This window comes from Haliaeetus leucocephalus, unplaced genomic scaffold, assembly GCF_000737465.1.
Source record: "Haliaeetus leucocephalus isolate CR32 unplaced genomic scaffold, Haliaeetus_leucocephalus-4.0 Scaffold92, whole genome shotgun sequence".
NCBI classification, from domain to species: domain Eukaryota; kingdom Metazoa; phylum Chordata; class Aves; order Accipitriformes; family Accipitridae; genus Haliaeetus; species Haliaeetus leucocephalus.
Genome location: NW_010972528.1, coordinates 1982212 through 2009581, shown reverse-complemented (window position 1 = coordinate 2009581; position 27370 = coordinate 1982212). Strand labels below are relative to the sequence as shown.

Below are 27370 nucleotides of genomic sequence, written 5' to 3'. Positions count from 1 at the left end.
CCCCGGGCCGCCCCCCGCCCGGCGGGGGTCTGTGGGACTTGCAGGAGGCGAGCGGCGCCGCTCCGCGCCCGGCGCACCGGCATCTCCGGTATCTACCCCGGTACACAACCCGGGATATCGGTACCGCTCGGTGTCCGCCCCGATACCCACCCCGGCACCTACCGGGCACCCACCAGCCGCCCACCCCGGCACCCAGATTGGCGTCTACCGGGCACCGCCACCCACCGCCCGCACCCGGGTGACCCCCCGACTCCGCCGGAGAGCCCCTACGAGGAGGCGGACTGATGCCTGGCGGGCTCATGACAGGGGTGACCCAGGGCACTTGGGGGTGCGCGCCACCGCCGGGGCCCATTTTGGGGCAGAAAAACGTCAAAACCCCCATTCCCCCTTTACAAGCCCCTCGGGGAGGGTGTGTGTGGGGGAAACAACGCCGGGACGGGGGTGCACTGTGCCTTTAAGCGGTCGGGGGCCTGTCCGGCTGCGCAGTGCACGCTGGGAGATGTAGTCCCTCACCAACGAGCCTCCCGCAGCGGGTGCGGGGACGCAGGAGGGGGCTGGACTACATCTCCCAGCAGGCACCGCGGCCGCCACGCAGGGGACGGGAGGGAGAGTCGCCGGGGCGGTCGGGCGCGGCCATGGCGGCGGAGTGGAGCGTCGTCCTCCTCACCTGCCAGCGCGGCGGCTGCGTCTCCGCCTTCCAGCGAGGCAAGCGGCGGGGCTGGCGCTCGCCCTCTCCCCTCGGCGGGGCGGGGGGTGCCAGCCCTCAGCGCCGCCGGCCTCTCGCTTGGCAGAGCTGGAGGCCCGCCGGCTGAGGGGAGGCCTGGGCCCGCGCCCCCCCCCGCTCCTCCTGGCCGTGGAGGACCCCTGGGCCCGCCTGGGCAGCGGCGGGGCCACCCTCAACGCCTTGCTGGTGGCGGCCGAGCACCTCAGCGCCCGGGCGGGCTGCACGGTGAGGGGCTTTCTCCCGGCTGGCGAGGCCGGGGGGGGAGCGGGGTGACCGTCCCCTCCCTGCTGAGCGTCCCCTGCTCTGCCCTCCCAGGTGGTGACCTCCGACGTCCTGAGGGAAGCCCGCATCCTCATTCTGCACATGGTGAGAGCCGACCGGCAGCCCAGCTTGGGACCCCTCCATCACACCCTCTCCCTCCCTGTGACACCCCCCTGTCCCCGCCAGGGCCGCGACTTCTCCTTCGATGACTGCGGCCGGGCCTTCACCTGCCTGCCCGTGGAGGAGCCCGGCGCCCTGGCCGAAGCTCTGGTCTGCAACCTGGACAGCCTGCTGGGGACCATGACGCACCGGGTCTGTGTGTGGCCTGTGGGATGGGGCCCTGGGCTTGTGCTGTGCGATGCTGGGCACCCTGGCGTGGGGGTGGGTTTGGCTCACCCTGAAGCCTTTGGGGTGCCCTTAGCGGGCTCCTAGCGGGGCAGGAAGGGTGCTGGGTGCCCCACAAGGTCCGGGCCCCTTCTGTGCGATCGCTGGGCATGTGGCCCTTCTCTCGACAGCTCTGTGTTGGCTCCCCGCCTGGTGTGTGGGTCTGCAGCACTGACATGCTCCTCACCGTGCCCTCGGCAACAGGTGAGTGGGTGCCAGCCTTGCCTCCAGCACCCACTTTGGCTTGGGACAGGGGTCGGAGCTTGCAGTGGCACAGCTGGCTCAGCCTGCGCTGTGCTCCCATGAGGGTGCGGATGCTTGGGCATTGCTGACCCCTGTGTGGTTGGGAGCATCTGTTGTGCCTCCAGCAAGGTGGCCGAGGCCGGATGCTGCTGTCACCGCCTCTGCTGTCGGCTTGGTTTTCAGGCAGTTGTGCCCAGTGTGGGTATGTTCACTGCCCCAGTGGGCACTGGTCTCTGTCCCTCTCCCCAGGGATTGACTGGGACGGCTTCCAGGGTGTCAGAGTGATCGCGGTGCCCGGGAGCCAGATGTATGCCAGGAACCATGGGGTCTACCTCACTGATGAGCAGGTTGGTAGCAGCTCGCCCTTCAAGGGACATCCCTTGGAGGTGCAGGGGTCCCCACTCCTTTGGTCCCTTGGGTGCTGGGGTCCCAGCCCTGCCGTGGCTGCTTGGCTTGGGGCTTCCCAAAGAGCTCATCAGGGTGGTCTCGCTCCCAGGGGCTGGTGCGTGACATCATCTACAAAGGCACGGAGGCCCAGATCCGGCAGTGTGCGGGACCTGACGGCACCGTCCCACTGGTATGGTATGACTCGGGTGTCGGTGGCCCTGCCAGCCCCATCCCTTGTGTCACCACAGCTGTGGCCTCAGCCCCACTGTGCCCTAGCAGGTCTGCGGGGTGGTTTTCTTCTCCTCGGATGCTGCTGAGCAGCTTCTGGCCACCCACGTCATCCCTCCTCTGGACGCCTGCACCTACATGGGGCTAGACTCGGGGGCACCGCCCATCCAGGTGACAGCCCCTCCACGGGGGATGGGACCCATTGCCCCATGGGTGCTGCTGCTGGGAATCTCTATAGTGTCTCTTTGCCCACACACTGCCAGATTTGGGTGGGAGAGGTGGCGGGAGGGGAGCACCCAGCAGCAGGGTGGGGGCCAGCCTGACTGCACCAGCCAGCCTGGCTGCACCCAACAGGTCCCTTCTCTCCCCAGCTCTCCCTTTTCTTTGACATTGTGCTGTGCATGGCAAGGGGGATGACAGAGGAGGATTTTGTGAAGGGTGGCGCTGACGCCAGTGCAAGGAGCGCCCGCTCCGTGCTGTGGACAGCTCTCCGTGCCTTCCCTCTTAGCATGGGTGAGTGATGCTGTGGTGGGTGCATGTGACATGACCCATCCCTGAGCCCTCTTTGCCTGCGTGGGGAGAGATGGCGTGGTCAGGGCTTGGCATCTGGCTGTTTCTCCCCACAACTGCGGGTCCCCAGATCTTCTCTCCCCACCTCTTCAACTGGGGATGTTCAGCCTGGCTGCCCGTGGCTCATGTGAGTATCAGGCACACCCACATTTGCCTTCAGTATGCTGACAGCTCTCCTGCCCCTCTGCAGCCTGCATTCCCGACGCGTCCTACGACTACATGACCACGTCTGCAAGTGACCACATCCGCAGCCTGACGCTCCTGCCCGGCTCTGCCAGCCACCTCCGCTTCTGCAAAACAGCGCATTCCCACGTGGATGTATGTCCTTTCATGCCCAGCCTTGCTCACGCATGTTTTTTGGGGATTGTTCTGGGCTGTGTGGCCAGACCCCGGTCCCACGTGCCTCTGTGCCCCTGGCAGCAGCCCTGTCTCCTGGAGGATGGCTCTTCAGTCACCAACTGCCTGCTGGAAGGAGTCGTGCGGCTGGCGGCTGGCAGTGTCATCCAGCATTGTCACCTCCAGGTATGTGGCTGGGGTGGGGGTGACCCTGAGTTCTCAGTGCACTGAATGGGCAGGAGGGTGAGGTGGCCCTGGCTGGGATGGGGACCCACGTCTGTGAGATTCAAGGTGCCCTTTCGGCTGGTGCTGTGGACCTTGGTGGCTGTCACCCTCCCCAGGCAAGGGGAGGAGGCTGTTACTACTGGGCTGTCCCTCTCCTTGGGGGCTCTGTCATGGCTGTGAGCCCTAGAGGCCATTGCCTGGCCTGAATTTCTGCAGTCCATGTCCCTGTAGCCCCGTGACAAAGCAAAGTGTGCTCCTCTGGCACCTGGCTCCTGCTGGCCCCAGCTTGTCACCCAGGGTGGTTTTCCCCTTCCGAGGTTGGGATCTGGCTCTGGTTTGGGGGCTGCTCTGGGACCAGCCATGCCACTCGGTGCCCTGTTACCTCTTCTGTAGGGTCCCCTGGAGATCGGTCCTGGCTGCCTCCTCTCAGGCCTCGCTGTAGGCTCCTCGCCAGCCCTGCAGGGCTGTCCGCTGCGCGACATTGTCCTGCAGGGCCACCATGTTCGGCTGCGTGACCTGCCCTGTCGTGTGTTCACTCTCACCGGCCGCCTCGATGACTGGCAGGTATGGGGGCGGCGAGGTGGCGCGGGGCTCCCTGCAAAGCTGGGGTGTAACTGGCCCCTCCGTCTCCCTGCAGAGCCCTGCCGAAGAGGCCACCTACCTGAACATGCCCTGGGCTGAGTTTTTCCATCGGACAGGCATACGGTAGGTGCCATGTGCCAGGATGGGGCAGGAGACCCAGGTCCCCTGGGGATGGCTGCATTGGGAGGTGTCACAGCCACCCCAACCCATCTTGCATTCTGGCTCCCCTCCTGGAAGGTGTCCTTGCGCCCCAGGGTGGTGCTGACGGGCTGTCCCTCCATCAGGGAAGGGGACCTTTGGGATGCTGAGACGCCGCGGAGGAGCCGCTGCCTGCTCAGTGCCCGGCTCTTCCCGGTGCTGCACGCCTGCGAAGCACTGGGGCTGGACGATGTGCTGTGGCTGCTGGCCCCGGCGGCAGTGGCTGGCAAGCGGCTGGCGTGCTGGCGGACGGCCTGGCGCATGTCCTGGCAGGAGCTGCTGCCCTGCCTGGACAAGGCGGCGGAGTTGGGAGCCCGCCGGGCCCTCTTCTTCCTGCAGGGCCAGCGCAAGGTGCGGACGGTGCTGCTGGGGCGCCGGGACAGCAGCCTCCTGCCGCTCGCCCGCAGTGCCGTCCACGAGGGCTACCATGAGGCTGTGCTGGGAACGCTGGACGAGGGTGAGCTAGACTCACAAGAGCTGTGTCTTGCATCTCTGGGAATCAGGGCTGTTTGGTGCTCCCCACCCCCTCCAATGATGCCACCCCCCCATTGCAAGATCCCGTGGGGGTGCACCCCCAGGGCGTCCGACAGGCCAGGGTGGGTGCGAGCCATGCGAGTCCCACTCCCCTGGAGCTGGCTTATCGCAGAAGTGGGCTGGTTTGGGGTGACCTGCAGCCTGGCTGTGGCTTTGCAGCCTCCTTTTATTTTCTAGTTGCCTCTACGGCTGGTGACGCTGGCATTGCAGCACGGGCGCTCGCCTGCATTGCCGAGGTCCTGGGCTGCATGGCACGAGGGGAAGGGGGCTTGCGGAGCGGGCCCGCTGCTAACAGGGAGTGGGCCTCGGCTTTTGGGCACCTGGAGAGTGGGGACATTGCTGGCGGTGTCCGGGAGCTGGCTGCCGAGCGGCAGAAGTGGATGAGCAGGTGAGGCTGGGGCTGGTGAGCAGCAGGGGCCCCATCCCAGGCATCGGCGCAGTCAAGGAGCCGTGGCGGTGGGCTCAGCGTCCCTCTCTTCCCAGGCCGGCTCTGCTGGTGAGAGCGGCTCGGCATTACGAGGGGGCAGAGCAAATCCTCATCCGGCAGGCAGTGATGTCCTCGTGCCAGTTTGTCACAGTGGGGCAGGTGGAGCTGCCACCCTTGGGGCACTGGGTGCAGGTGGCGTGTCCGGCCCGCCTGGACCTCTCTGGTGAGCGCATCCCCCCAGGCAGATGACCCATGTCTCACCCTTGTGACGTTGGGGAGCTGATGGTGAGCCTTGGCAGGCGGCTGGAGTGACACCCCCCCCATCACGTATGAGCACGGGGGGGCCGTGGTGGACGTGGCAGTGCTGGTGGATGGGTGCCGGCCCATTGGTGCCCGGGTGCGGCGCATTAGCGAGCCAGAGCTGCGCCTCGTCAGCCTTGGCGGGACGTCACGGAGTGAGGCAGTGGCAGAGCTGGTGTGCCGAGAGCTGGAGCACTTGCAGGATTACTGCCAGCCGCATGCGCCAGGTGAGGTGTCACCAGCTGCACAGCCTGGCTCTGTACGTGTGATAACCCCTTAGTGTCCTGACCCCATGGTGCCAGGGTAGCCCTTTTTGGGCACGATGGGGTGAGGGAGCAGGTAGCGCAGTGGGCGTCAGCTTTGCTTTCTTTTTGTTTTCAGGAGCCTTGCTCAAAGCTGCCTTCATCTGCACTCAGGTCGTGCAGTTCCCCTCGCAGAAACCCCTGCAGACCCAGCTGATGGAGAGCTTCGGGGGTGGGTTTGAGGTGCACACCTGGTCCAAGCTGCCCCACGGGTCTGGCCTTGGTAAGTCTGCAGGGAAAGGGCTGGGGAGTCCCTCGCTGGTGCCAGGGAGTCCCTTCTGCTGCCAGCACTGGGATGGAGTATCCCCCTTGCTGCCCCACGGCAGGGAGCCCAGCCCCAGCTGTCACAGTCATGTGTGGTGCCTTGCTGCCCTGGCCCCGCCTGTGCTCCCTGCAGGTACCAGCAGCATCCTGGCAGGAGCGGTGATGGCATCGCTGTACCGGGCGGCCGGGAAGGCTGCCAGCACCGAGTCCCTCATCCATGCTGTGCTGCACCTGGAGCAGAGGCTCACGACAGGTAGCAGCTGGGGGGAGCAGCCAGCCCACAGGGAGGGGAGCTGCAATGGTGGCTGAGGACCCTCTGCCCTGCAGGCGGTGGTTGGCAGGACCAGGTGGGTGGGCTCGTGCCCGGCATCAAAATCGGGAGGTCGAAGGCCCAGCTGCCGCTCAGGGTGGAGGTGGAGAAGATCCTGGTGCCCGACAGTTTTACCCAGACCCTCAACGATCACTTGCTGCTGGTGTACACGGGGAAGACTCGCCTGGCCCGCAACCTGCTCCAGGTAACGCCTGGGTGCCCCTGGGTGCTGCAGGCTCTGGCCTCTGCTCCCCCTGTGGCCTTTGGTGCCTGTCCCCTTTGCTGGTGCAGAGCTTTGCCACCCCAACGGGAGCTGGCACCAAAAGCTGCGGGTGCAGCATTACCTCCCTGGGTGCTGCTGGAGCCAGGAGGATGGCGACAGGGTCGTTCTGGCCTCTTGCAGGATGTGGTGAGGAACTGGTATGCCAGGCTGCCCTGCACCGTGCAAAACGCTGACGCACTGGTGAGCAACGCCGAGGAGTGTGCCCAGGCCTTGAGGCAAGGTGTGAGCCCCCTTTCCTGGGTCAGGCTGACCCTTTTAACGACTGAAGAAACACAGACTTCCTTGGGGAGACTCTGTGCAGTCCCAGGGGTGAAAAGGCTGGGGGGTTGCAGGCTCTTGCAGCTGCAGAAGTCTCAGATCTTCCCACTGGCATGTTAGAGGCAATGCCCCAAAATTCAGGCTTGAGTGAAGATTTGAGGAAGGGGGGTTAGACACGCCAAGTCTAGTTGATTTTCTGTGAGCCATCCGTGATGGGGCTGGGGGCCATGCCTAACCTGTGTGGTGGATTCATTTGGCCTTTAGCTGCTGGGATGCTGTGGAGGGGAAGCCGGAGCATTAAAGCAAGCAAATTCCCCCATGGAGGATTAAAAAATAAACAGCAACATAACAGCTGGGTTTGCTTGCTTGGCAGGCAGAGCTGGGAGGAATTGGGTAGATGAGAAGGCGGAATTTATCTTGGGCTGAGCAGGAAAGGCAGGGACAGGTTTCTGCCTCTTGAGCAAGAAATAGAGGCAAATAGTTTGCCCCTGCAGGTAACCTGCCGCTCATCGGCAAGTGTCTGGACCGCTACTGGCAGCAGAAGAAATGCATGGCCCCTGGGTGCGAGCCACTGGCCGTCAGGCGCATGATGGATGCTCTACGGCCCTACGTCTACGGGCAGTGCTTGGCTGGGGCTGGTGGCGGTGGCTTCCTTTACGTCTTAACCAAAGTCCCTCTGCAGAAGGAGGCTTTGCACCAAATTCTAGCAAAAACTGAGGTGAGATATGAGCTCCCAGGTGGCTCACTGTCACAGGTGGCTTCCAGATGCTTGCTTTGTATCGCGCAAGCACTAGAAGCATCTTGCCCTGCTACGAGTGGGATGAGATTGCTTGTCCCCTTAGCCTTCCCCAGGACCTTGGAGGTGAGAACAGGTTCCTTGCTGGCTCCTGCCCCAACCTGTAACTGGGTTTTTTTTGTTGTTTGTTTGGGTTTTTTGTTTGTTTGTTTTTTTCTAGGGACTGGGCAACTTCAGCATCCACAGCATCGCAGTGGACACCAGCGGTTTCTCTGTGGAGGTTGTGGGATGTGATCTGAAGGACGGTGCTCACCCTGGAGAGGACATGGCTGTGTGAAGGCCTTCAGCCCTGACCCACTCCCAGCAGATACGCAGAGCAAGGGAGGGAGCAGTCAGCTGCCTTCCAAAGCAGGGAAATCCTCACTGCTTCTCTAAAGCTCCTTCAGCCAGCTCCAGCAGGTGCCTTAGGTCTCAATGTGGCCTTTTTGTGCTGCTACATGCCCCAGTAGCCACAGGGGCTGGAGAAGCTGTGACGAGCTGGGCAGGCAAAACCATCCCTGGAGGGCGGTCCTGCTGGAAGCACAGTTTGCTAGGGCCTCCAGGCTGATTTTGGGGGTTCACTCCAGTTTTCGTGGTTCTCCAAAGGGAAAAGTATAGCATTTGTGATGCTGCCTCTAGCAGGAATCTTCATGCTCTTCCAGCAGCACGGGCCCATGCTGTCTGTTCGGCATGCAATGCTCCTGCACCAAGGATGCACCCAGATGTGGGATCAAGTCCCTCTCCCATGCTGAGAGAATATTTCTGCAGCGAGTTTAGTCCCTGCAGCCTTGTGGAATAAAAAAAGCTTGTTCCCAGTATGTGTTTATGCCCCTCTGTCCCTAGCGGGGCTCCTCCTTCCCCGCAGGATAGCAAGGGCCCAGCCATTTGAGGGGCAAAGCTCTTCTAGGGGTGGGTATGGCAGAACTTGGGTGCAGGGGCTGGTCATCGCCCTCCACAGCCCTGGCTGACGGGAGACAGCAGGGGAGTGCTGCTGCAAGAAGCCGCCAAGCGGCAGGTTGGCACCAGGTTCCCTCTCAGAAGTGTCTGTACTCATGATAACACCGGAGCCAGCTGCAGCAGGAAGATTCTCTTGATGCTGTGGCACAGGGTAGAAGAGGAGAAACTGTGGACAGCTCTTGTCCCGCATCTCTCCAGCTCCCTCCAGGCCCACAGACACACACACACCACCCGAGGCTGCTGTTTAGCCAGGTGAGGTTTATTTACAGAGTAGTTGTACAGGGCACAGCAAACCACCAGGGACGCAGCCCCACTTCTTACAGCGGCTTTCTAGGGATTTTTCCAAGCACCTTCCACACAAGGAAATACTCCTTTTCCCTTCAACAGAATGGTCCCCATTGCCACCAGGAGAGAGCCAGGTCTCAGGGTTTGTAAGACTGCAGTAGCTGAGCCTTGAACTGGTGGTACAGAAGGAACACTGCAGCCAGCAGCGTGGGCAGAGCACTCTCTGCAGACCCATATTTGAACCACACCACAACAGCCCCCAAATTTCCTGACCTGTGGCCTCTCGCAGGGCAGCGGAATGAAGGGATTCAGGAGGTAGCACAAGCTTGTCCCTCAGACTAGCATGTGTTTTCAGAAACTGTCATGCTGCTCTCAATGTGAGAGATGCCTCTGCTGCCTTGTTTCTGCTCCCACAAAAGGATGGCAGCTCTTCTTCCTGGGCCCATGAAAGCCCTTTGCTCTGAGGAACATGAGCAGAAGGGCAGACATCACCCCATCCCAACACCATCTAACAGCCAGCCAGCCCCAGGCCAGGACCTGGGCAAGCTCCAGGGTTGCAGCCCTCCTGCTGTTACCTCCAGCGCGGTGCTGACCCAAGCACCAACCAACTACAGGCGTAGCCGCTTGATATCCTCGCTGCGGAAGTCAATTCGGAGAGCCAGCACCTGCCGGACTTCGGCTGGAGTAAGGCGCCAGGTGAGTGGGCCTGAGTTTGGGCCCCAGTAATCCAGGATCTCTGTCACCTGGAGAAAGAGGAGAGCTGCAGGAGACAACTCGGCACACACTGCCCTCACAGGTGAGTTCAAACTCTGGCTGCTGTCATGGTATTTCCTGCCACTAACCCCCTGCAGGCAAACACCCATCAGGCACAGGGCAACATTTCCAGCTTCTCCATAGCCCATAGATGTGACAACATCTGGATGAGCCCAGTAAATCCACGTAGAGTCCAGCTGGGGCTCCTGCAGTCCCCCAATAAAAGGAGACAAAAGTGCAGCTCACCCTTTCCAGATTGAGGATCGTGGCCATCTGGGAAAGACGGGCAAACTTGTCGCGGATAGTCCAAGTGGTGACTGTGGTGAGATAGGCTATGAGAGACCTCAGCTCCTTGTCAAACTGCAGACCACCAAGCTGTGGGGACCGAGGGAGCTCTGTTAACTCTCTGAGCAGGCCCAAGGGTTGTGCCAAACACACAATTAACAAAAGTTACAGGGGCGCAGGGGGAGGTCTCTGAGCAGGAGGGTTCCAGTTAGACCATTTATTGCAGCTTAAATGGGCTTATGTTTAGACCCACCTTAGAAGCCAGCTCCCTTATTGATGCAAGGTCTTCCCAGCCCCATCACAAAATACACTTTCTCCCTGTGTGTGCTAATGCAAGGTCTCCCTGAGCTGGCCACCGGCGGTGGTAGAGCTTCTCTGAGAGCAACATTTGCCTCTGCCCTGCCCAATCCCTCTACTGAGGGTTTTCCTGATGGAGGGTTTGCAGTCAAGCCAGACTGAAGGGTAGAGGACAGTGTTTTGCTTACCCTGCTGAAGGTGGATTTGAGCAGCACTTTCTCCAGCTCGATGGCTATGAGACTGGTCATAAGACCAGTGAGGGTGTCATAAATCACTGGAGACAGTCCAGCCTGGAAGCAGAAACCCATGTCAATCTTGTCAGGAGCAACTGAGTGGAGCTCTGCAAAACCCAAGCCCTGTGAGAGCTTTCAAATAAAGACCCATCGCTTGCAGGCTCAGCAAGCGGAGACCACCACAGAAGCGATCCAGGTATGTGGGACTTGCAAGCAGGCTTTCAGAATTGCTGAAGGGGGTGACTGGGTCTCCAAGAGCCCTGCAAGGCACTGGAGGACATCTCTGTCTGCCATTCCCCTGAGCAGGGGAAGAGTTGGGAGATGCCATGTGGAGGTCTGGCCAAAGCCTGGCAGGCTGCCACATCCCTCTCTTACCTTGAACTCTGTCATCTGCTGTTCCAGATTGACAATGAATTGCTGGACCCAGGGGTCATTAGCTTCATAGTCGCTGAACTCCTCCTGACATTGAAATACAAAAGCTGTTGTTTATGCAGCAGCAAATGGCCCAGAGGGCAGGAATGGAGGTCCCTCCTGGAGCAGCACTGCACCCCTTCCATTTTCTCAAGCTCTTCTCTAGCCAAATGTCCCTTTCCAGGCTCGGATACAGAGCAAGTTCTGGTTATTTCACTGGTGTTCTGTGCCGAGGGAACAGCAGAGAACTGAGGGGAATGAGACAGCGGTTGCTGACTGTGCTGCTGAGTGGAGCATGGAGGGTGCAGAAGTACGGCTGGAAGCAGAGAATGCTGAGCCTTACCTCCTCGATGTTGTGGGAGATGGAGAGGAATAGGTTGATCCAGGGCTTCACCTGGGGTTTGATAGCTGTGCTGTTCAGCTCATTGAGACCTTCCTGATGGGGACAGGCAGAAGAGAGGAGAGTGACTGACCACAGCTATTGTCCAACGGCACACAATCTTTACAGCCAGGGTGTCTTGATGCTGCCTCCCATCATCGCTGCAAGCTGGGGCAACAGACCCACAGCCTTGCACAGGAAACTGAACCCAGAAGTCTCAGATCCCACGCTCTTCTTGTGGAGGGCTCTGAGGACACCACGATGACAGGAGGAGGAAGGACGTTGGCCCAGAAGCTGCTGTTGTGCTGACTTGCAGCCAGGTCCAAAGGGCTCGTGCTTCCCCCACCCCTGCCCACACAGCTACAGATGTTTCCTGGCAGAAGAGAGGCATTCTTTTCACATCCCACCAGGGTAGGAAAGGACACAAACACCAGCCTCTCCACTCAGCACCAGGCAGGAGGACACCATGATTGAACTCAACTGATGTCTCCCACCTCTGGTGCAGCTTAGCTCAGTAGGAGAAGCTAAAAGGAGGATAAAAGCTGTAACTGCAGTTAGTTCCCTGAATTAATCATAACCCCAGCACACAGCATCTCCCCTGAGCAGCAGGTTGTCAGCAAAGGCTGTTCTGTCCGCTTCAATGCTAGAGAGCTCTCCGAAAGCCCTCTCCTGCCAACTACCCCCATTTGGCCCAGCAAGATGTCAAGAAAGCTCACCCGGCATGAAACTATTCAGGTACTGATTCTGCCTGGCATGATGGAAGTTTTTAACTAAAATTGGCATTTCTAAGCAGGCCCTGCTGGCAGTTGTTCTTTTCCAAGGCAAATTCAATGTGCGTGTGACTCGGGCAGCGCAGGAGCTTGCTGCTCAGCCTCTTGATTGCTTTGCAGCCAGTTTTAATACTGCACTAGAGCTAGACTGGAGAGTTTTACTCCTTACTGATGAGCTCTTTGGTTTCGATACTGACCACAAGCCTCAAGAGGGTTCGCTGGCAATACCAGCCTGAAGGCATCTGGCTGCAGGGAACTGCAAAGCCAAACAAAAAATAGTCTGGCCCCTCTGTAAAGTACAAAGCTGATAGCAAATGTGGTTCAAAATGCTCTCTTTTGCTTGGTTTCTTTCCACAGGAGGTATTAGGTCTCCCTGTTCCTCTCCCTGCCAAAGACCACTGTGAAATTTTAGGGCAACAGGCCCCAGCATGCCACACAAGACAGTGGATTTAGCCAGAGAGCCTTCTGCCCTGTGCCGGGGAGTATTTCCATTTGGGAAAGGAGGAGAAACCCGAGAGAAGAGCAGCTCTTCTCTACCAACAGCCTGTCTTCAGTGTTACCTAGTGAGGCTCTGGACAACTTGACAACATGCTGCGCCATGAGGGAGAATGGAAGAGATGGAAATGCTATTAATATTTCTTCTCCTGAAAATGCTGAACCAACTACAACTCTGTGCTTAGTGAAGACAAATGGAGCAGCATTCCTCCTGGCTCTGCAGCTGCTTCCAGTGTTTTTTACACAGCCACCAGCTGGTGCAGCTGTGCAACTGGGCTGGATCTGTTTCCATGCCTCAAAGCTGACTGATTTACTCCCTCCTGCACCCCTGCCCAGCGGTCCTGGAGTCAGACATGGCCCAGACCTTGGGGAGCTCAGATTCCTGCCTGAGCTCTCCCTGAAGACACTGGCCAGCTAGTGTTGGAGGCCAGCAGTAACTCAGCAAGGCACCCACCTGCAGCAGGTCACGAAATTTGTTGGAGACGGCAGCCATGTCAGAGAGACAGCTGTCAATCTTGGCCTGTGCTTGCTCACCCCCAAAGCCTTGGCTAAGCAGTTTGCTGCAGTCACTCTGCAGGGAAGAGATCCACAAGCAAGTTGCAAATAAATAACCTGGGCAGTTTCTATCCCTTCCTGTTGCTGAGCTCTGGCTGCCCACCATTACACTTGCAGGCTAGGATAGGCGCCAGACTCCCGCCCCTGTGAAGGCAGAGGCTGCTGGCTCCAGCTGGGGAGAGGACAGCAAGAAAGGAAGCCAGAGGCTATATAGCCCAGCACCAGAGAACCACAACCTCTCAATGATGCACATGTTATTCCACTGGCTCCCAGCCTGTGCCAGGTTGGTCAAGCTGAAGGAACTGGTATTTCCAGCTGCTACTATCAGCTGGAGATTGCTCTGCCAGCTCAAAATTGCTTTCCTAAGGCTGGAGGGAAGACCTCAGGAATTTGGGCATAGTGAAGTCCAGATAGATTACTTGACCCCCCTCACCCCCCAAAGGGAGGATATTAGAAATCTGATTAAGAAAAAAACAGTAAAGAATCCAGACTGCACCTCCAAAGTCTTCTTTAGGGTCATGATGTTTTCACTGCAGACTTCCACATTGTTTAAGGTCACCTGGAAAAAACAACAAAACAAACCCAAGTAGAATTCACTGGAACATCCCAGCGTCTCAGCCCCAAGTCCATACGTTTACTCCATGCCCTGCTCACAGTACAGGCTGAAATGCAAATACTTGAGGGACAGAGGTGCTACCCTGTGATCAAAGCATTGCAGATTCACAGAGCTGCATGAAGCTGAACTTCAGTAACTGAGCATGTGTGCTGAACCTGCAGCTAGTACAAAGTTTGAGATAGTTTACTCCTTTTCCTCATCATTCTGTCCACTATGTTGCAGCAAAGCCCCACTCATGGGTTACTGGTGGAAGACAGGATGTACCCCTAACTTTCTGTGACAGTGTCATGAAGAACAACAGACCAGGAATGGCTGGAAGTGACGGTTTATACACCATGTCCAGAGAAGCAGGGGAGGCAGGAGTGTATTTGTATCTAGGCAGGGGAGTCAGCACCTGTCCTGCCAGATGAGTATCTGTTCTTCACTGAACAGACTGTTCCCTACCTGCTGAAGCTGAACTAAACGTCACTATAAGGCTGGGGTTTGTGCAGACAAGGAAATGAGGCAAGCTGACAGGTGAATGAGGAATTCCAGTGGGAGAACTGACATTTTAAGCACTTTGCTTCAAGAAATGCAGAAACCTGTAACCAAGAATTTAATGAAATGGAAGAGTTCAGTCCTTCCCGTTCGCTTTGTTGCCTTCTCTCCTTGTACAGTGAAAGTCCCAAGGAGCCTCTTCAGCACTGGGTGTTCACAGCAACTTACAGAGAGGGAGAAAAGTCAAGGTGAGCCAGCCCCTCTCCAGTGCTCTGAGTCTCTGCCCACAGGTCTGCTCAAACAGCAGGGCTGGCTGAGAGATCAGATCCAGAGCTGCTCTCCCAGTGAGGTCTTTTCCACAATGCAAGGTCTATACAGCATTCCACCATGGGGAAGGATGTGTTATGCTGCAAAAGACAGGAGTGATGGCCCTTCAAATGCTCTCCAAGGGGTCTCTAATGCTCACTGCCATGTTCTGGCCTGCTCAAGCATGCAGAGATTTGCAGCGCTGGCTGTTAGAAGGCAACAGGAGGATCTTGCAGGCCAAGCAGAGCAGACAACACTGCTCTAATGGAAACTTTTCGATCCGATAAGCAAGAATGAAGAAGCCCTGAGCGTGGGCCTGAAAACTTTTTCATCTAGAGGAAGGTGTGGATGAGATGCTCTCCCACCTTTGTGCAGAGCCTGTGAAGAACAGGATTGATGGACACCTCAAAAAAGCACAAACTCTTTCCCAGCCTGGAGGGAACCACCATTGCAGCAGCCTAAGAGGCAGTCACAGGATCATACTCGCACAGGTCTGGTGTGGAAACCCTGCAAACATGAGGTGAGGTAGAACGACCTACCAGACATCCAAAGTCAGGTCACTCGCCATGCCTGAACAGGTTTTCAGGTTCTCTGAACATGTGATAGTCACACCAACCCTGTTCCCAAGAGCTCTCCATTGTCTTTCCCCTCACCTCAACTCATTCTACACCAGAACAGCCACCAAACCCACCAGAAAGGACTGCTTGGCCTCGTCGGTGCTTTCAATGCCTTTGGTATCGAACTTGCCCTGCTGCAGGCTGCTGTGCATGATGTTCACGGCACTGGTCACCCCTCTCTGGAAGTCCTGGAAGGTCGTGGCTGGAAAGCCCTGCTTCAGCTTGTTGTACAGAACCTCCCTATGGGGCAAGCAGAACATATCAGGGCTTGGAGCAAATACTGCAAGCCACAGCAGAGTTGTGCTCTGTGATGGGGGACAGCACTCTGTCTGAGCTGTGACCTGAACAAGGTAAGTGGAACTTAACAGGGACAAAAGAGGGCTGGCAAATATCTCCTGAGAGCATCTAAAGGACACAAGGCTGAAAAAAACCTACAACCACCCAGTTTCTGAGTTTTCCCAAAAATGCTGCCTGCAGCTGTCTGCTGTCTTCAGTCACGGTTCCCCACTCCCATGTTGCGATGAAAAAACAGGAGCAGGACAATTTCTGCAGGTTCACCCCAAGTTCAAGTTACAAAGCAATCTCACAGGCAACCCAGAGAACAATTAGGGGTGACCGTGTACCACCAAGCAGGATAGCACTCCAATGCTATATGGTGACTGAGTCGCATAAGGATTTGGGGCCATGAGGTTCCTTTTTCTGTTTGTTCTACAGGTGACCACCACTACTGTGAGAAAAGTATGCCCAGCTCCAGCTTCCCATGCCACACCTGATGCTGCTTCCTACGAGTATCTTCCATGGACATGACAAAGCAGAGGTTCAAAGGTGAAGAACACAAGCAAACACTGTTTGCAGAACATGAGGTGGAGGCGAGTTACAATGAACCTGGTGTATTTTCATTACCTGAAGTCAGACTCCAGCTCGGTGGTGGAGTGGTTGATCATGGCACAGAGACAGTCTATGCTGGAGCTGGACAGAGCACGCCCAATGCACTTCTTCACTATATAAAACACGTCATCCACCATGCTGGAGGTGAGCTGGCCCTTCTCATAGCTGTCCATGGCAACAGCCTGCAAAGAAAGCTGCCTCAGTGCCCTGAGCTCAGCGAGCAAAGGTGCCCTTTCAGAGCAGTGCTGTAAGACCAAACTGCCAGCCTGTCCATTTCACCCTGAGCTGAACTGTACCATGTGTGGCCTGGCATCACTCATCCTAGTTTTCAGTAGCCCATAGACCTGGAAGACCTGTCTCTGGAAGATACTCAGGAGTATGTTTGGAGTCAAAGTTCAGAAACAACTACTTGCTTTTCAAGGCCAAGGAAAACAAAAGACCTTCCCAACAACTGCAGACCTGCCATGTACTCATCTCCCTCACTAGGGATGCTCAGTAGAGGACTGTAGAGCACATGTAGAGGTCTCAGCCGCTAGCAGAGAGTGCAGGCTATTGCAAGCAGCAGTCTGAGCCCTACCTTGTTGACAGTCTCCCTCATGAAGTATTCCTCCATGGTGATGTAGTAGCCAATGAGCTCTTGCATCGTGCGGCTCAGCAGACAGTTGTTGAGGAGCTTGTCCAGGTATTTTTGATGCTCTACAGAATGCAAAAGAGAACCATCAGCAGGCACCAAGACAGAGGTTCCAGCTAATCCCCTTGCTGCCTGTCCTATGGGCACCCAATGGACACACACCTGCAAAGCCCAACCTGGAATAAATCACAGGCCTTGACTGTGGAGCTGAAATTGCTGAGCTGAATTTTGCAGGTGACAAAAGTGATTTCCAGAGCTCCATGGAATACCATAAACCCTGAGCGTGTTTACCCTGTGGCCTCCACCTTTAGGATCTGTGCCTGCAGCAACCAAAGGGCCCTCCCTCTCTTTGGGGACCTTGTTTATTGTGCTCTGCAGTCATTCCTAATGTTGGTTTCCCTATTAGAGGGAACAACCAGTGCTGAAAACAGATTTGGGGAGGCCAGGCTACACAATCCTCCTCCACAGAGTGCTCCCAAAGCATCTTTGCAGATCCTGTGTCACTGCTCTGCCACTAACTCAGATATATCTCTACTTCTGGCTGTAAGGAGCAGAGAGCCTGTAAGTATTGGTATTCAAGGTGTTACCTTGCTTTACCTCCTCTGAGGCCATGGAGTCTCCCACCTCAAAATCGGCTATTATTCGTCTCTTGATGAACCTCAAGTAGAGCTCACTGCGGGCGTTCATCAAAGTGACTTCTGTTAAAATAGGGTCAAGTTCCCTGGAAGGAACATAGCAAAAATCAAGGTAGAAAGCCTACAAAAGGAGAGACACTAATTTCATTCAGTTATGTAGTGTGTTTTCTGTTCTCTTGCTATGAGATCAATACTGTCCCTTTCCATCTGTGCTGTTGAGTGGCAAAGCTCAGCAGAATAACTGGTACGTGCAAAGAATGCACATAAAAACAAAACGTCCTGAAAAAAAATCATTACAGAGAAGCTTCTTTTTTCCTCATTGATGTGAGAACAACCACGTTAAAATCACAACAGCAAGGACTGCAAGACTTTAAGCAACCTGATATAACTTCAGAATTAGCCCTGTTTTGCATGGGAGGTTGGACTAGAGACCTTTGGCAGTCCTTTTCCTACCACAGTTTTGCTATGACTCTGTGAGCCCTACGTGGTCAGTGTTAGAAATATGTTCCTGCCATCTCCATGTATCTGCTTTTGTGCACAGATTTATGTTTCTCTGAAAACGATGAAGAATCTGTTTAAGCTCAACAGCTCAGGAAATGTGAGACCAAAAAAGCATGTGACAATGCAGAACACAGTGTTCAGATCACAGATGACTGAAAAAAAAGACTGTCACATCAGCAGCTTTTTCGCTAGCGTGCAAAAAAGAACTTTACAAATCCTGCTCAGAGCCTCACAACACACAAGTGGGACAAGGAACCATTATCTTTATTTTACAGATTAAAAAGCAAAAGCTCAGAAAACCTGGGATGCCTGCACAGTTACTCAGAGCAAATGGTAAGTGGATCTCTGTATTACCACTGAAGTCATGCAGGCTCACAGACAGATCTTGCTTGAGGAACTTAAGTTTTCTTTCAAGGCATGTTGAGAAGTCATGCAATGCCAGAAGGGCTGGGTGCACTTTCAAATGGCCTTACTTAAGGGCTATGCAAAAACTCAAGAAGAAAAGGAGGAAGATGGAAAGCACTTCAGTTCATTAGCAGGAAACTGATGTTTCCAGTGTTGCTGCAGCAGCAGTACAGGTTAAATAAGACCCAAAGATTTATTCCTGATTCTGTCATAAATTATCTGTCCAGGGAGCTGCTCCATTTTGTGGGCTCCGAGGACCGTAATCTGACCATCAAAAGGTAGTGGGCACAAGCAATTATAAAGTTTCAGTCCTTCGTGTGCAGTGATATTGCCAGCCCTCCAGCAATGTTTAGGGCCAATCAAGGCTCAAAAGTAACGAGTAAGCAAAATAAAGCACCAGCACAGAAGCTGCCTTTATAAAAGGGCAGTGAAAGGCACCTAACAATTGGATTTTATGCTTTAGTAGCCACAAAGCCTCTGGAAGACTGGGAGGGTTATCTAAATGCTAAGTAGTGTTAATAACAGCTCAAGAGTGGAAGGTTAGAGAGCAAAAAGAGGTTTTGTTTGTACCTTGGTTCAATCTTCTCTGCAGAAGAACTTCTCATCATGCTATTCTGAACTTGCTGGAACTGCAATCACAAAAAAAGGGAGAGTCATCAAAGTCTTTGCTGATGACTTGGAGTTAACAGCTGCTTCTCATGCTATAGCTTAAGGAGGTGCTTACTCAAGGAGGGTGATAGGAATGCTTTGCAGAAAGCACTGCCAGAGAAGAGAAACACATCTCTTCACCTCCTCCAAGACAGAGCTCAGCCTGCCAGGAAGGGCAGTGGCATGGGAACTCCAACGGAGGCACCAAGGTATGTGACCATGAGACAGTTATAGCAGTCCTGCATCTAACACAGAAGCAGGAACAAGACCGTGGGTAAGGTGTACTGAAAGTGCCCTACAGACCCGCAGAGCAAGGAATCCTGTACCCAGGGTCCACTTACCATGCTCCCAATGAATCCTTCTTTGCAACAGAAGGGATAGCTACAGGCTGGACTCCTTCAGCCATCAGTGCAAATATGGAAGAAAGCAAGGTTTCTCTTGATACACAAGGTCAAACTTTGCCACCTCTATGGCAGTCAGAGCCCCACGGAGTTGGATGGAGGCCGCAGTTGGCTGTGTCAGGCAGCATTACACGACCCTTACCTGCCTGTGATAGTCCCTCTCTTTGATGAACTTGTCCACCACCTTCTCCACCTGCCGGTCGCACTCCACTTGCAGGTGCTTGATGAGGGTGTACAGCCTCCCTGGCCCGTAGTAGGTCTCCACAATGGGCTGGTGGGTCTCCACAATGCGAGCAATCCCTGCAGGGAGAGGGGAAGCACAAGAGAGAGACTCAAGCAGGAGTTCCCATGCAGTCTGGACCCAGAGCAGAGCTACACAGGTCCACAGACAGGACCTAACAAGGGATCATTCACTCCCCAGATAAACAGTTTAGACTGTCCAGCCACTCTCTAGTGCCTCACTGAAGGCCTGTCATTACCAGCCTTCGTTCCATGGCATCTTCTCTCTGCATATGATGCCTTCCATCCTCTCTGCTGTTTATTGGAAGACTGCAGTGCAAATCTCCTGGAGTAGAAGCCATCTCTCTTCGTAAAGAGAGCTCCTGGCATGTGATGTGTGTCAGCTGCCCTCCTACCCAGCAACACACAAGGCAGAAAGTTTCCACAGGAAAAAGCCGCATGAGCTAAACCTGACAGGGGACATAACTGCCACCCAAGCCCAGTCTCAGCTTTCAGCACCTGCCAGGTTACAGGAGAAGAGCAGTGCTAGGAAAATCAGCCTAGGGAAAGCTCTGCTCTTATCTGTCGCGCAGATGCCCAAGAGAGCAAGCATTAGTAAAGGCAAGACCTCCTTGGAGAAAAAGCTCACCTCCAAGGAGGTTATGTCTACAATATTGCTTTCTTCTCACAAACTCTCTACTCCAAGACTTAGCAACGCTCCCCCTCTTTTGGCACTACTGCCAAGAAAGCCTTGGCAGCTCTAAGGACCTTCAATAGTAAAAAAGGTGCCAGGCTGGTAGAGTGACTTGGCAGTGGTGCAGCCTGGAATTATAGCAGACTTAATAGAGAAGATGGTTAATCACCATGGGGTCTCAATTACTGTCTTTGGCAGCACTCCCACAGAGCTTTCATACTGCCTTCTCTCCCTTCCCTCTCTGCTTTCAATCTCCTGAGGTCCTCCTTGAAGAGCCAGGCCTGGAGGCATCAACAGCTGCTCAGTCTTAAGGGATCCAATTTGTTTGTGTGGAGAGCTGCATGTCTGAAGAAACCTTCAGGGAATACCCATTTGTTTTGAGGATGCAGAGAACAGGAAGAGCTGATTCCTGGAGGAAGCCAACAAATCCTTTGCAAATCCACTTTGTGCCTGCACAAGCTGTATGTAGGAAAGCTTGCTTATTGTAATGCCCTCTCCTGGCTGGGAAAAAGTCTATTAGTTGTGTCCCCGTCCCTCTAGCATGACACTCCCATAGCTCAAAGGGGAAGGAGGCATTTTGTGATCTCCTGGTGCTAAAATTAAATGCATTTAAATTGATGGGCAGTCTCATCATGGACTATTTTCAATCGATCAGCAAAGAGGAAAGGAAGATTACCTTCGAAGAGGAGTGTCAGCGTGTCCGCAAAGATGACAGCAGCTCGACGGTCACTCATGTCTGTCCCCATCACCAACTGCAGGTTCTCTTCTGCTTTGTTGGCCACCTGCATGACAAAAGGACCAGTCAGCTGGTAATACTCAAAGATATTCTTCATCCCATAAGGCGGTCCTCTGTCTCTTGCCCTACAGAGCTTTTGCTGGCCTTCCTATTGCAAGAGCTATTGCTGTCGTTCCTGCTTTGAACAGGGACCCTCTCCTCTCTTGTGGAAAACTCAAGGATCAAGGAGAGGCAGAAACTTGCTTCTCTTTCCAGGCTCCCTTGTATGAGCTTTAAGCAAGCCCAAAGAGGAAGAGAGAAGCTAGCCAACCAGCAGGATCTGTATGCAGACACTACAAAGCCCATCCCAGGATGCAAAATGCAGGGAGAGAGATGAACAAGTGCTGGTTTCTAAGATTAACAGGCCAGAGCCAAGATCTCTTTCCACAACATCTGCTGACGGAGATTGGGTTTTGCTTTCCCCTAGGAGACCAGACAGGTCACAATATGTTTCACAGAACCTGTTACCTGCTTGCAGAGGTACTCCGAGAACTTGCTCAGCCCCTCTTCATGTAAGCCTAGCAGAGGAAAGATCTTGAAGAACCGTTCCACCTGGGGCAAGTCTCCCTGCTTCATAGCTGTGTCGAATTTCTCTGTGACAATTGTCTTTAGGCGCTGCTCTGCTTCCTGCAGGAGCTTCAGGTTGGCATCAATTATGCCCCCTGGTCAAAAGGACAGAAAAGAAAGGGAAAAGTGACAGCACAATGTTAGTACTGTATCAAGGGCTACCTTTTTTCCCAGGACACTGTGCAGCCCTAAGGTGGTAAAGCAGAAGACACACTGGAATTCCCCTACGAGCAAAGAAAGATAGGTACATGTGTGATGTACACACAGCTGATGTCGTGGTCTTGCACGGAGGATGCGAACACATCAACCCGGACATTTCTTTTAGAGATCAGGCAATTTACTCCTTCATTTCCAGTTGCTCTGCTTGGTAGCACACCATAACACTGCAACATTTCTCCCTGACAGAGCCTTCTCCCTCACTTCTTTTGTCCTGAACATTTTGTCCTTCACCTAGTTAGCACATGAAATATTATTAAAGCTGTGTGTCAGGAACTCTCCTTTCAACTAATGATAATTCAAACCTAGTAACACATCAAAAACATTCATTTCTGTCTTACTCTATAACATACTAAGATCTTTGGCTAGCATTAGATCTTCTGCTTTGTCTACTGGGCTGAGGCTATCTGCCATGGAAATCATGCAGCCTCTAGTTATCTACTGGAAAGGTGACTTATCAGCTTCTCCTCACAAACAGTACTTACCTTCCTTGCCCTGACGACTGAGCTCAATCACCGATTTGTCCAGAGACAGATAGCGATGGATATGAGCTGCTGCTTGTTCATAATCTTCATTTCGCAGGGCTGTTTGAACTCCATCCATGCAGAACTTCAGGTCAAGGATGTCATCAGCTCTCTGAATGGCCTGATAGAGTCGATTCTGCAAGAAAGGCAACCAGTAAGGCTTCCTGCTGCGTGCTGGACCAGGGAAAGATAATTAAAGAGGAGAAGACAGTGGGGGGTGGAAGGAAAGGAAGAAACAGACTGAAGCAATACTTCTCTACACAATAAACAACTATGTAAGCAGAAACCCCAAACTACTTAAAAAGTCATAAGATCAATGGCTCCAAAAGAGGAACAGCATTTGTCAAAACTCAGGTTGAACTCAGAGGCCATACTCCACTTAAACAAACAGGCAGAGACCAGAGATACAACTGCACATTATCTGTTTTGATTTGAGCAGTTGTGCTGAGCACTGGGACTTGACGCCTCTTAGCCTATCTCTGTACAAAGAATGTAACAGCCCGGATTCCTGACTGGTCTTGGGTGACAATGACCATCTCCACTGTGCTCTGTGCTGCAGTAGTTGACAAGAGTGCTAATGAAGACTAACCTCAGCTTATTTACCATATTCAGAAGGGCGTGCCGGAGAACCAGCCGCTACATGGAATAGCATATGCATTATTTACTCTTGTACCCTGCAATATCCAGGAGCCCAGCAAGATACCATTACCTAGCAACACTAGATACTGCTAAAATAAAGAACAAAGTAGTTTCCAGCCCACCTGCCCACTAAAGAAAAGAGCAGATTTCTCTATTGGGCTGTGAGCATATGAGCAGATGGAATATGGCTTGGTGGTTACAAGTCCCAAACACCCCCTCAGTCCAGTTACCTTGGCAAGGTCAAGCTGGCGGACTTTACTGCTGACGTTCTCAGCCAGGTTACAGGTGAATGTGATCATCCCTGCCAACTGCTGGGCATCCCCCTCGATAAGCTGCAAATTAGGGCTGGAAACACAAGCAAATTGAACATGAGATGCAAATATTAAGTAGTCGGATGGTCTGCAACAGCAGGATGGTTCTTCCTCCAAACCCAACTGCTCCTGTCAGCTACAGTATCTCTCATTTCATGACCCCCCTAAAGGAGCAAAGCATCAAAATCAAACAGACTGCTTTGGAAGAAGCTGCACAGGCAGACTAACAACTGTCTCGCTACCAGACAGGCTACTGAGGCTTTATGATACTCTCCACTTCTGAAGTGGAAGGTGAAGTCTGTAAACTTGTACTCCAAGCTTCTACTAGACATGAGGCCACTTCAGATGAATTTCCAGGCTGCCTGCACAAGCTCACCACAAAGAGGCAGCAATATCTGTCCACACCTGTAAACAGCCTGACACAAGACATCTGATCCAAGCATTCATGCTGAAAACTGACAGTCTCTGGGGTGAGACCTTCAAAGAACTGCCCAGCCTACACCGGAACGGGTCAGTCCATGTGAGGGCGCAGCAGTTCCCTCTGTTAGTGCTGCTTAAAAGAACTGGGCGCCTGGGGCTGAGGATCCAACTACTGTTCCCTACCACAAACTGATTTAAAGTCTGACATTTTCTCAGAATGATGTGTTTCCCTCACAACACTCAAGGGAATTTTCATGTCATGCAGTAAGCAGAGAGGTACTGAACAGTGCGCAGAAGCCCAAAGAAGGGGAGAGGGTGGGGATCACTAACCCCATGCGATGAAGTGCAACCATCTTGTTCTCTATAGTGCTTTGCTGTTCCAGGAGGGCATCCAGCTCTTCCTGCACGACTTTCTGAAAGAAAAGGACGAAGGAAGTCTTGTGTGACTTCAGCTCTCCTCCAGGCCAGCGACTTAGGGCAGACCCTACATCCAAGTCAAGGACACGCAGCTAGGAAGGCGTTAGCACTTCCGAGAGCTTATACGACAAATAAATCCTTCCTAAGCTCTCATTTTAATCCTGTAAATTTTTATATTTTTTGCGATTTGAAAGCATCAGTTATGCAAACCTCATCACACAACTTTTAAGTCAGGTAACCCACAAACTCCTCCCCTGGCCGAGCTCTCAACGCAGGAGGACCCTGAAACTGCAGGCTGCTCACGATTCGGGGACACCGGCTCCGCGGAGGCGGCACCATCCCCCCCACGTCAGGCCCGTATTTAATCCCTCTGCAAGGGATCCGGACGACTAGGAAAGCCGTTGACAGCGAGGCACCCGCTCTCCTTGTCACCACAGCAGCGGGCCGGAGGGGGCTAGAGCAGCCAACACCTCCGGGGTGCCGCGTCCCGGCCCGCCCCAGCCCGCCCCGTCGCAGCCGATGGCCGCCGGGAGCCCCGCGGCCTCACGGGGCCCGCCCCCCCACACACCTCCTCCTCACACAGCCGGCTGTAGGCGGCCTCCAGGTCCGACAAGTCGGTGAGCGACTCAATCCGCTCCATGGAGAGGGCGGAGGCGGCCGAACCACCGCCCTCTCCCCCCGGCGCCCTCAGGCCCGGCGCCGTGGCCGCCGCCATCTTGGGGTGCAGTGACGCGGCCGATACCGCCGTGAGGCCCGTCGGGCCTGCCGTGGGCGGTGCCTGAACGTTTGCGGCCGCTCGGTTCCGCCTGGCGGCGCGGGAGGCTTACGCTCCCTCGGCGCTTTACGCTAGAAGGCGGTTGAGGGGGTGGCGTTCGGAGGTTCTTGGTACGGGAAGCGGCTGCCGTGGCCCCGCGATCATTCAGGCGCCGCTTCGGGCAGCCTCTGCCGCCACAGGGTGCGCGCGCGCCGGGCGTCGCGGAAAGCCCCTCGAGGAGGCGCGGGAGGGTAGCGCGCAGGCGCGGGGCTCATGGCGGAGGGGGCCGGAGGGGCGCCCGCCTAGACAGGACCGGCATCCGCCGCCATCCGCTTCCATCAGTACGGTAAGGGCGGCCCGGCCGCGCCGCGCCCGCCCAGTGGCGGCCCCTCGGCTGGGGACCCGCGGTACGGGCCGCCATTTTGGCGGGGAAAGCGGCCACAGGCTCTCGAGGCCTGGCCTCTGGGGCGCGGCCGGACCGGGCGTTGATCCGTGGCCGGTTCCCGAGGGTTGCGGCCTTGTTCCCTGCAGGGCGTGGGGAGTCCGCCCGGGGTGCGGGGCGGTGCTGGGCGACGGGCCCGGGGGGGGGGCTGGGCAAGGCTCGGGGTGGCTGAGGGCCGGTTCCCCTGGCGTGCGGCCTGCAGGACCCGGCGGAACGAGTGCGGCGGCTTGTGTGGAGCTGGGGTTCCCTCCCGCCTCTGCCCCGGGGAAAGGAATCGACTCCGGCGCTCGGTCTGAGCTGTTGTGGGTTGCTCGGCTGTAAACGAAACGGCAAGATCAGTGAGGTGTAACGGCGTAGTGCACCTCTAGAGGGATTCCCTAACTTTGGTTTCTGAACAGCTAAAACCGCGAGAGGAGTAATTAGCTGGAAGTCCTGATCAGTTATGCGGCAGTAAGGAGCTCAGCTGTCGCTCGGCAGTCTGGTTGCGTTTGGGAGAGCCTTTTGCCTCGTAGTATTAATAAATACCAAATAACTTCAGCTGGGCGACAGTCAGTCTTCTAATGTAAAGTGATACATGCAGACAAACAGGAGGGCAGCGGTTCTCTCTCTGTGCTGTATGGAAGGCTTTGTTTTTGAAAATTATCTATTTTTGCTCTACTTGTTGCAGACCTAGTGGAGCTACGATAAGGTGAAGTGAGCCCATTGCCAACATGTTTCTCTACAACCTGACGTTGCAGCGTGCCACCGGCATTAGCTATGCTATCCATGGCAATTTCTCAGGTAATTTTTCCTTGCTTCATGCTTCTTGGCTTGAGCTCTTTCAGATAGTAGAGGAAAAAATGCATTTGTCCTTTAGTTGGTTTGGTTGTCAAAGCTCATCTGCTTCAGCATAGCATTAGTGTTTTGCTTGTATGTTATTGTTTGCTCTTGAGCATGTTACTTGAGTTGTTGTAACTTGTGGAAAGATCAAGAGAAGTTTGGCTTGATTAGCTATAGGTTTAATTTATTATTTTGTCCACTTTCCTGATCTGTTAAAAGATGCTCGAGCAAAGGTGGCACCTACTGTGGTGAATAAGTTGGTCTGAATTTCTCCACAGTAATCATAAAAGTCTTCGGCATTTAGTAGTCAGGAAGTTTTATCATCTTTCTTATAGTGCTTCTTGAAGTTGCGTGTTTTGCTGTGTTGTTGCTAACTTCGTGCTTTGGCTTCTTTAGGAACCAAACAACAAGAAATTGTCGTTTCCCGGGGCAAGATCCTAGAGTTACTCCGCCCTGATCCCAACACAGGGAAGGTTCACACCCTGCTGACTGTGGAAGTGTTCGGAGTCATTCGCTCCCTCATGGCCTTTAGGCTGACAGGTGGAACCAAAGACTATATCGTCGTGGGTAGCGATTCGGGACGCATTGTTATTCTGGAGTACCAGCCCTCAAAGAACGTGTTTGAGAAGATTCATCAGGAAACCTTTGGCAAGAGTGGATGTCGCAGAATCGTTCCAGGCCAGTACTTGGCTGTAGACCCAAAGGGCCGTGCTGTCATGATCAGTAAGTCAGTCTGTCGGCTTGTTTTCTCCTTATTTTTTTTCCTCCTGTCTTGCAGATATTTATTTTGGAGCAAGTTTCTGCCAGGTGTAATTGGAAGTGTGTCTCAGGCAGTTTGTTAGGCTATGAGATGTGTAAGGAGAATGCAGGCATTCAGAATAGTTCCTTGACGTGGATGGAATTGCACAAATTAATTCTAACGCTGGGCCAAAACAATTTGGAAAGAGGCCAGCTTGCTTAGCGGTGCACAGGGCCCTGAAGTGTGATGTCCGGGAGAGAAGTTGGGATTGCAGGCATTGGTGCTACAGCGTAGTCAATCAGCTCCCATAGCCTGAAATGATGTTATGAATTCATGTCTCTTCTCTGAGATGTATCATGGAGACAATTAGATGCATTTCTGATCAGGCTTCACAGGTAGAAGGACATTTGGGTGATTTTTTAATTTTTTTTTTAAATCGGATTTACCATGAGGTGTCTTAGTTGGTACATGAACTTTCTCAGTTTGCTGAAGTCAGCTTTGGGTGGTGCTGCTTTCCTGCATGCTGAGAGCAGGGACTTGCAGTGATAGGTAGTTTAACAGTGCCCCTTTATATCAGGAATAACAATAAATAATAATATTTCCTTTCTGACAGGTCTGGTTTTCGTGGGTGAGAAGGTAGCACAGTCATAATTGTGCCATTCACATTGATAGTTAAGAGTGATAAGCGTTTGTTGTGT

The 27370-nt window shown here is 54.4% G+C and overlaps 3 protein-coding genes across 8 annotated transcripts in view; 2 read left to right on the top strand and 1 right to left on the bottom strand.

The window, feature by feature from the left end:
• Nucleotides 1-635: 635 nt before the first annotated feature.
• Nucleotides 636-7907, top strand: FUK (fucokinase). The gene is made up of 23 exons (XM_010585207.1): nt 636-705; nt 792-949; nt 1040-1090; nt 1172-1297; nt 1501-1573; nt 1862-1959; nt 2109-2189; nt 2279-2398; nt 2599-2740; nt 2988-3115; nt 3218-3319; nt 3752-3922; nt 3996-4063; nt 4225-4595; nt 4850-5060; nt 5156-5322; nt 5399-5626; nt 5781-5924; nt 6099-6218; nt 6293-6480; nt 6679-6778; nt 7311-7534; nt 7773-7907. The coding sequence occupies exons 1-23, from the start codon at nt 636-638 to the stop codon at nt 7887-7889; spliced, it is 3258 nt and encodes a 1085-aa protein (XP_010583509.1). The 3' UTR covers nt 7890-7907.
• A 1297-nt stretch (nt 7908-9204) lies between these two features.
• Nucleotides 9205-24643, bottom strand: COG4 (component of oligomeric golgi complex 4). 6 transcript variants are annotated; one of them, XM_010584102.1, is made up of 20 exons: nt 24487-24643; nt 23832-23914; nt 23001-23115; nt 22093-22267; nt 21293-21486; nt 20726-20831; nt 19279-19436; nt 18658-18716; nt 17134-17267; nt 16493-16611; nt 15931-16097; nt 15102-15267; nt 13508-13570; nt 12911-13027; nt 11156-11248; nt 10777-10860; nt 10357-10458; nt 9833-9961; nt 9409-9576; nt 9205-9293 (listed from the first exon to the last, which is right to left on the bottom strand). In XM_010584102.1, exons 1-19 carry the CDS (start codon nt 24631-24633, stop codon nt 9442-9444), a joined length of 2346 nt encoding a protein of 781 aa, XP_010582404.1. In that variant the 5' UTR covers nt 24634-24643; the 3' UTR covers nt 9205-9293; nt 9409-9441. The 6 variants fall into 6 exon arrangements, with proteins under 6 accessions (XP_010582404.1, XP_010582396.1, XP_010582419.1 ...); XM_010584094.1 differs by lacking the exon at nt 9205-9293 and having other exon boundaries at nt 9356-9576; XM_010584117.1 differs by lacking the exon at nt 9205-9293 and having other exon boundaries at nt 9356-9576; nt 24498-24565.
• Nucleotides 24644-24918: 275 nt separating this feature from the next.
• SF3B3 (splicing factor 3b, subunit 3, 130kDa) overlaps nt 24919-27370 on the top strand; it is a 30150-nt gene continuing 27698 nt past the window's right edge. The window contains exons 1-3 of the mRNA XM_010584082.1: nt 24919-25018; nt 25782-25894; nt 26330-26656. Of these exons, the coding sequence (XP_010582384.1) occupies nt 25825-25894; nt 26330-26656 (397 nt within the window). The 5' untranslated portion in view covers nt 24919-25018; nt 25782-25824. The remainder of the gene's footprint in view (nt 25019-25781; nt 25895-26329; nt 26657-27370) is intronic.

Coding starts and splice junctions, on each gene's coding strand:
- FUK (XM_010585207.1), top strand. CDS start 636: ATGGCGGCGGAGTGGAGCGTCGTCCTCCTCACCTGCCAGCGCGGCGGC. Junction 4,596..4,849: donor GCTGGGAACGCTGGACGAGG/GTGAGCTAGACT, acceptor TTTATTTTCTAG/TTGCCTCTACGGCTGGTGAC. Junction 6,481..6,678: donor TGGCCCGCAACCTGCTCCAG/GTAACGCCTGGG, acceptor GGCCTCTTGCAG/GATGTGGTGAGGAACTGGTA.
- COG4 (XM_010584102.1), bottom strand. CDS start 24,633: ATGGCGGCGGCCACGGCGCCGGGCCTGAGGGCGCCGGGGGGAGAGGGC. Junction 17,268..18,657: donor GCAGAGAAGATTGAACCAAG/GTACAAACAAAA, acceptor TGTTCCTTCCAG/GGAACTTGACCCTATTTTAA. Junction 10,459..10,776: donor AGCAGATGACAGAGTTCAAG/GTAAGAGAGGGA, acceptor TTCTGCTTCCAG/GCTGGACTGTCTCCAGTGAT.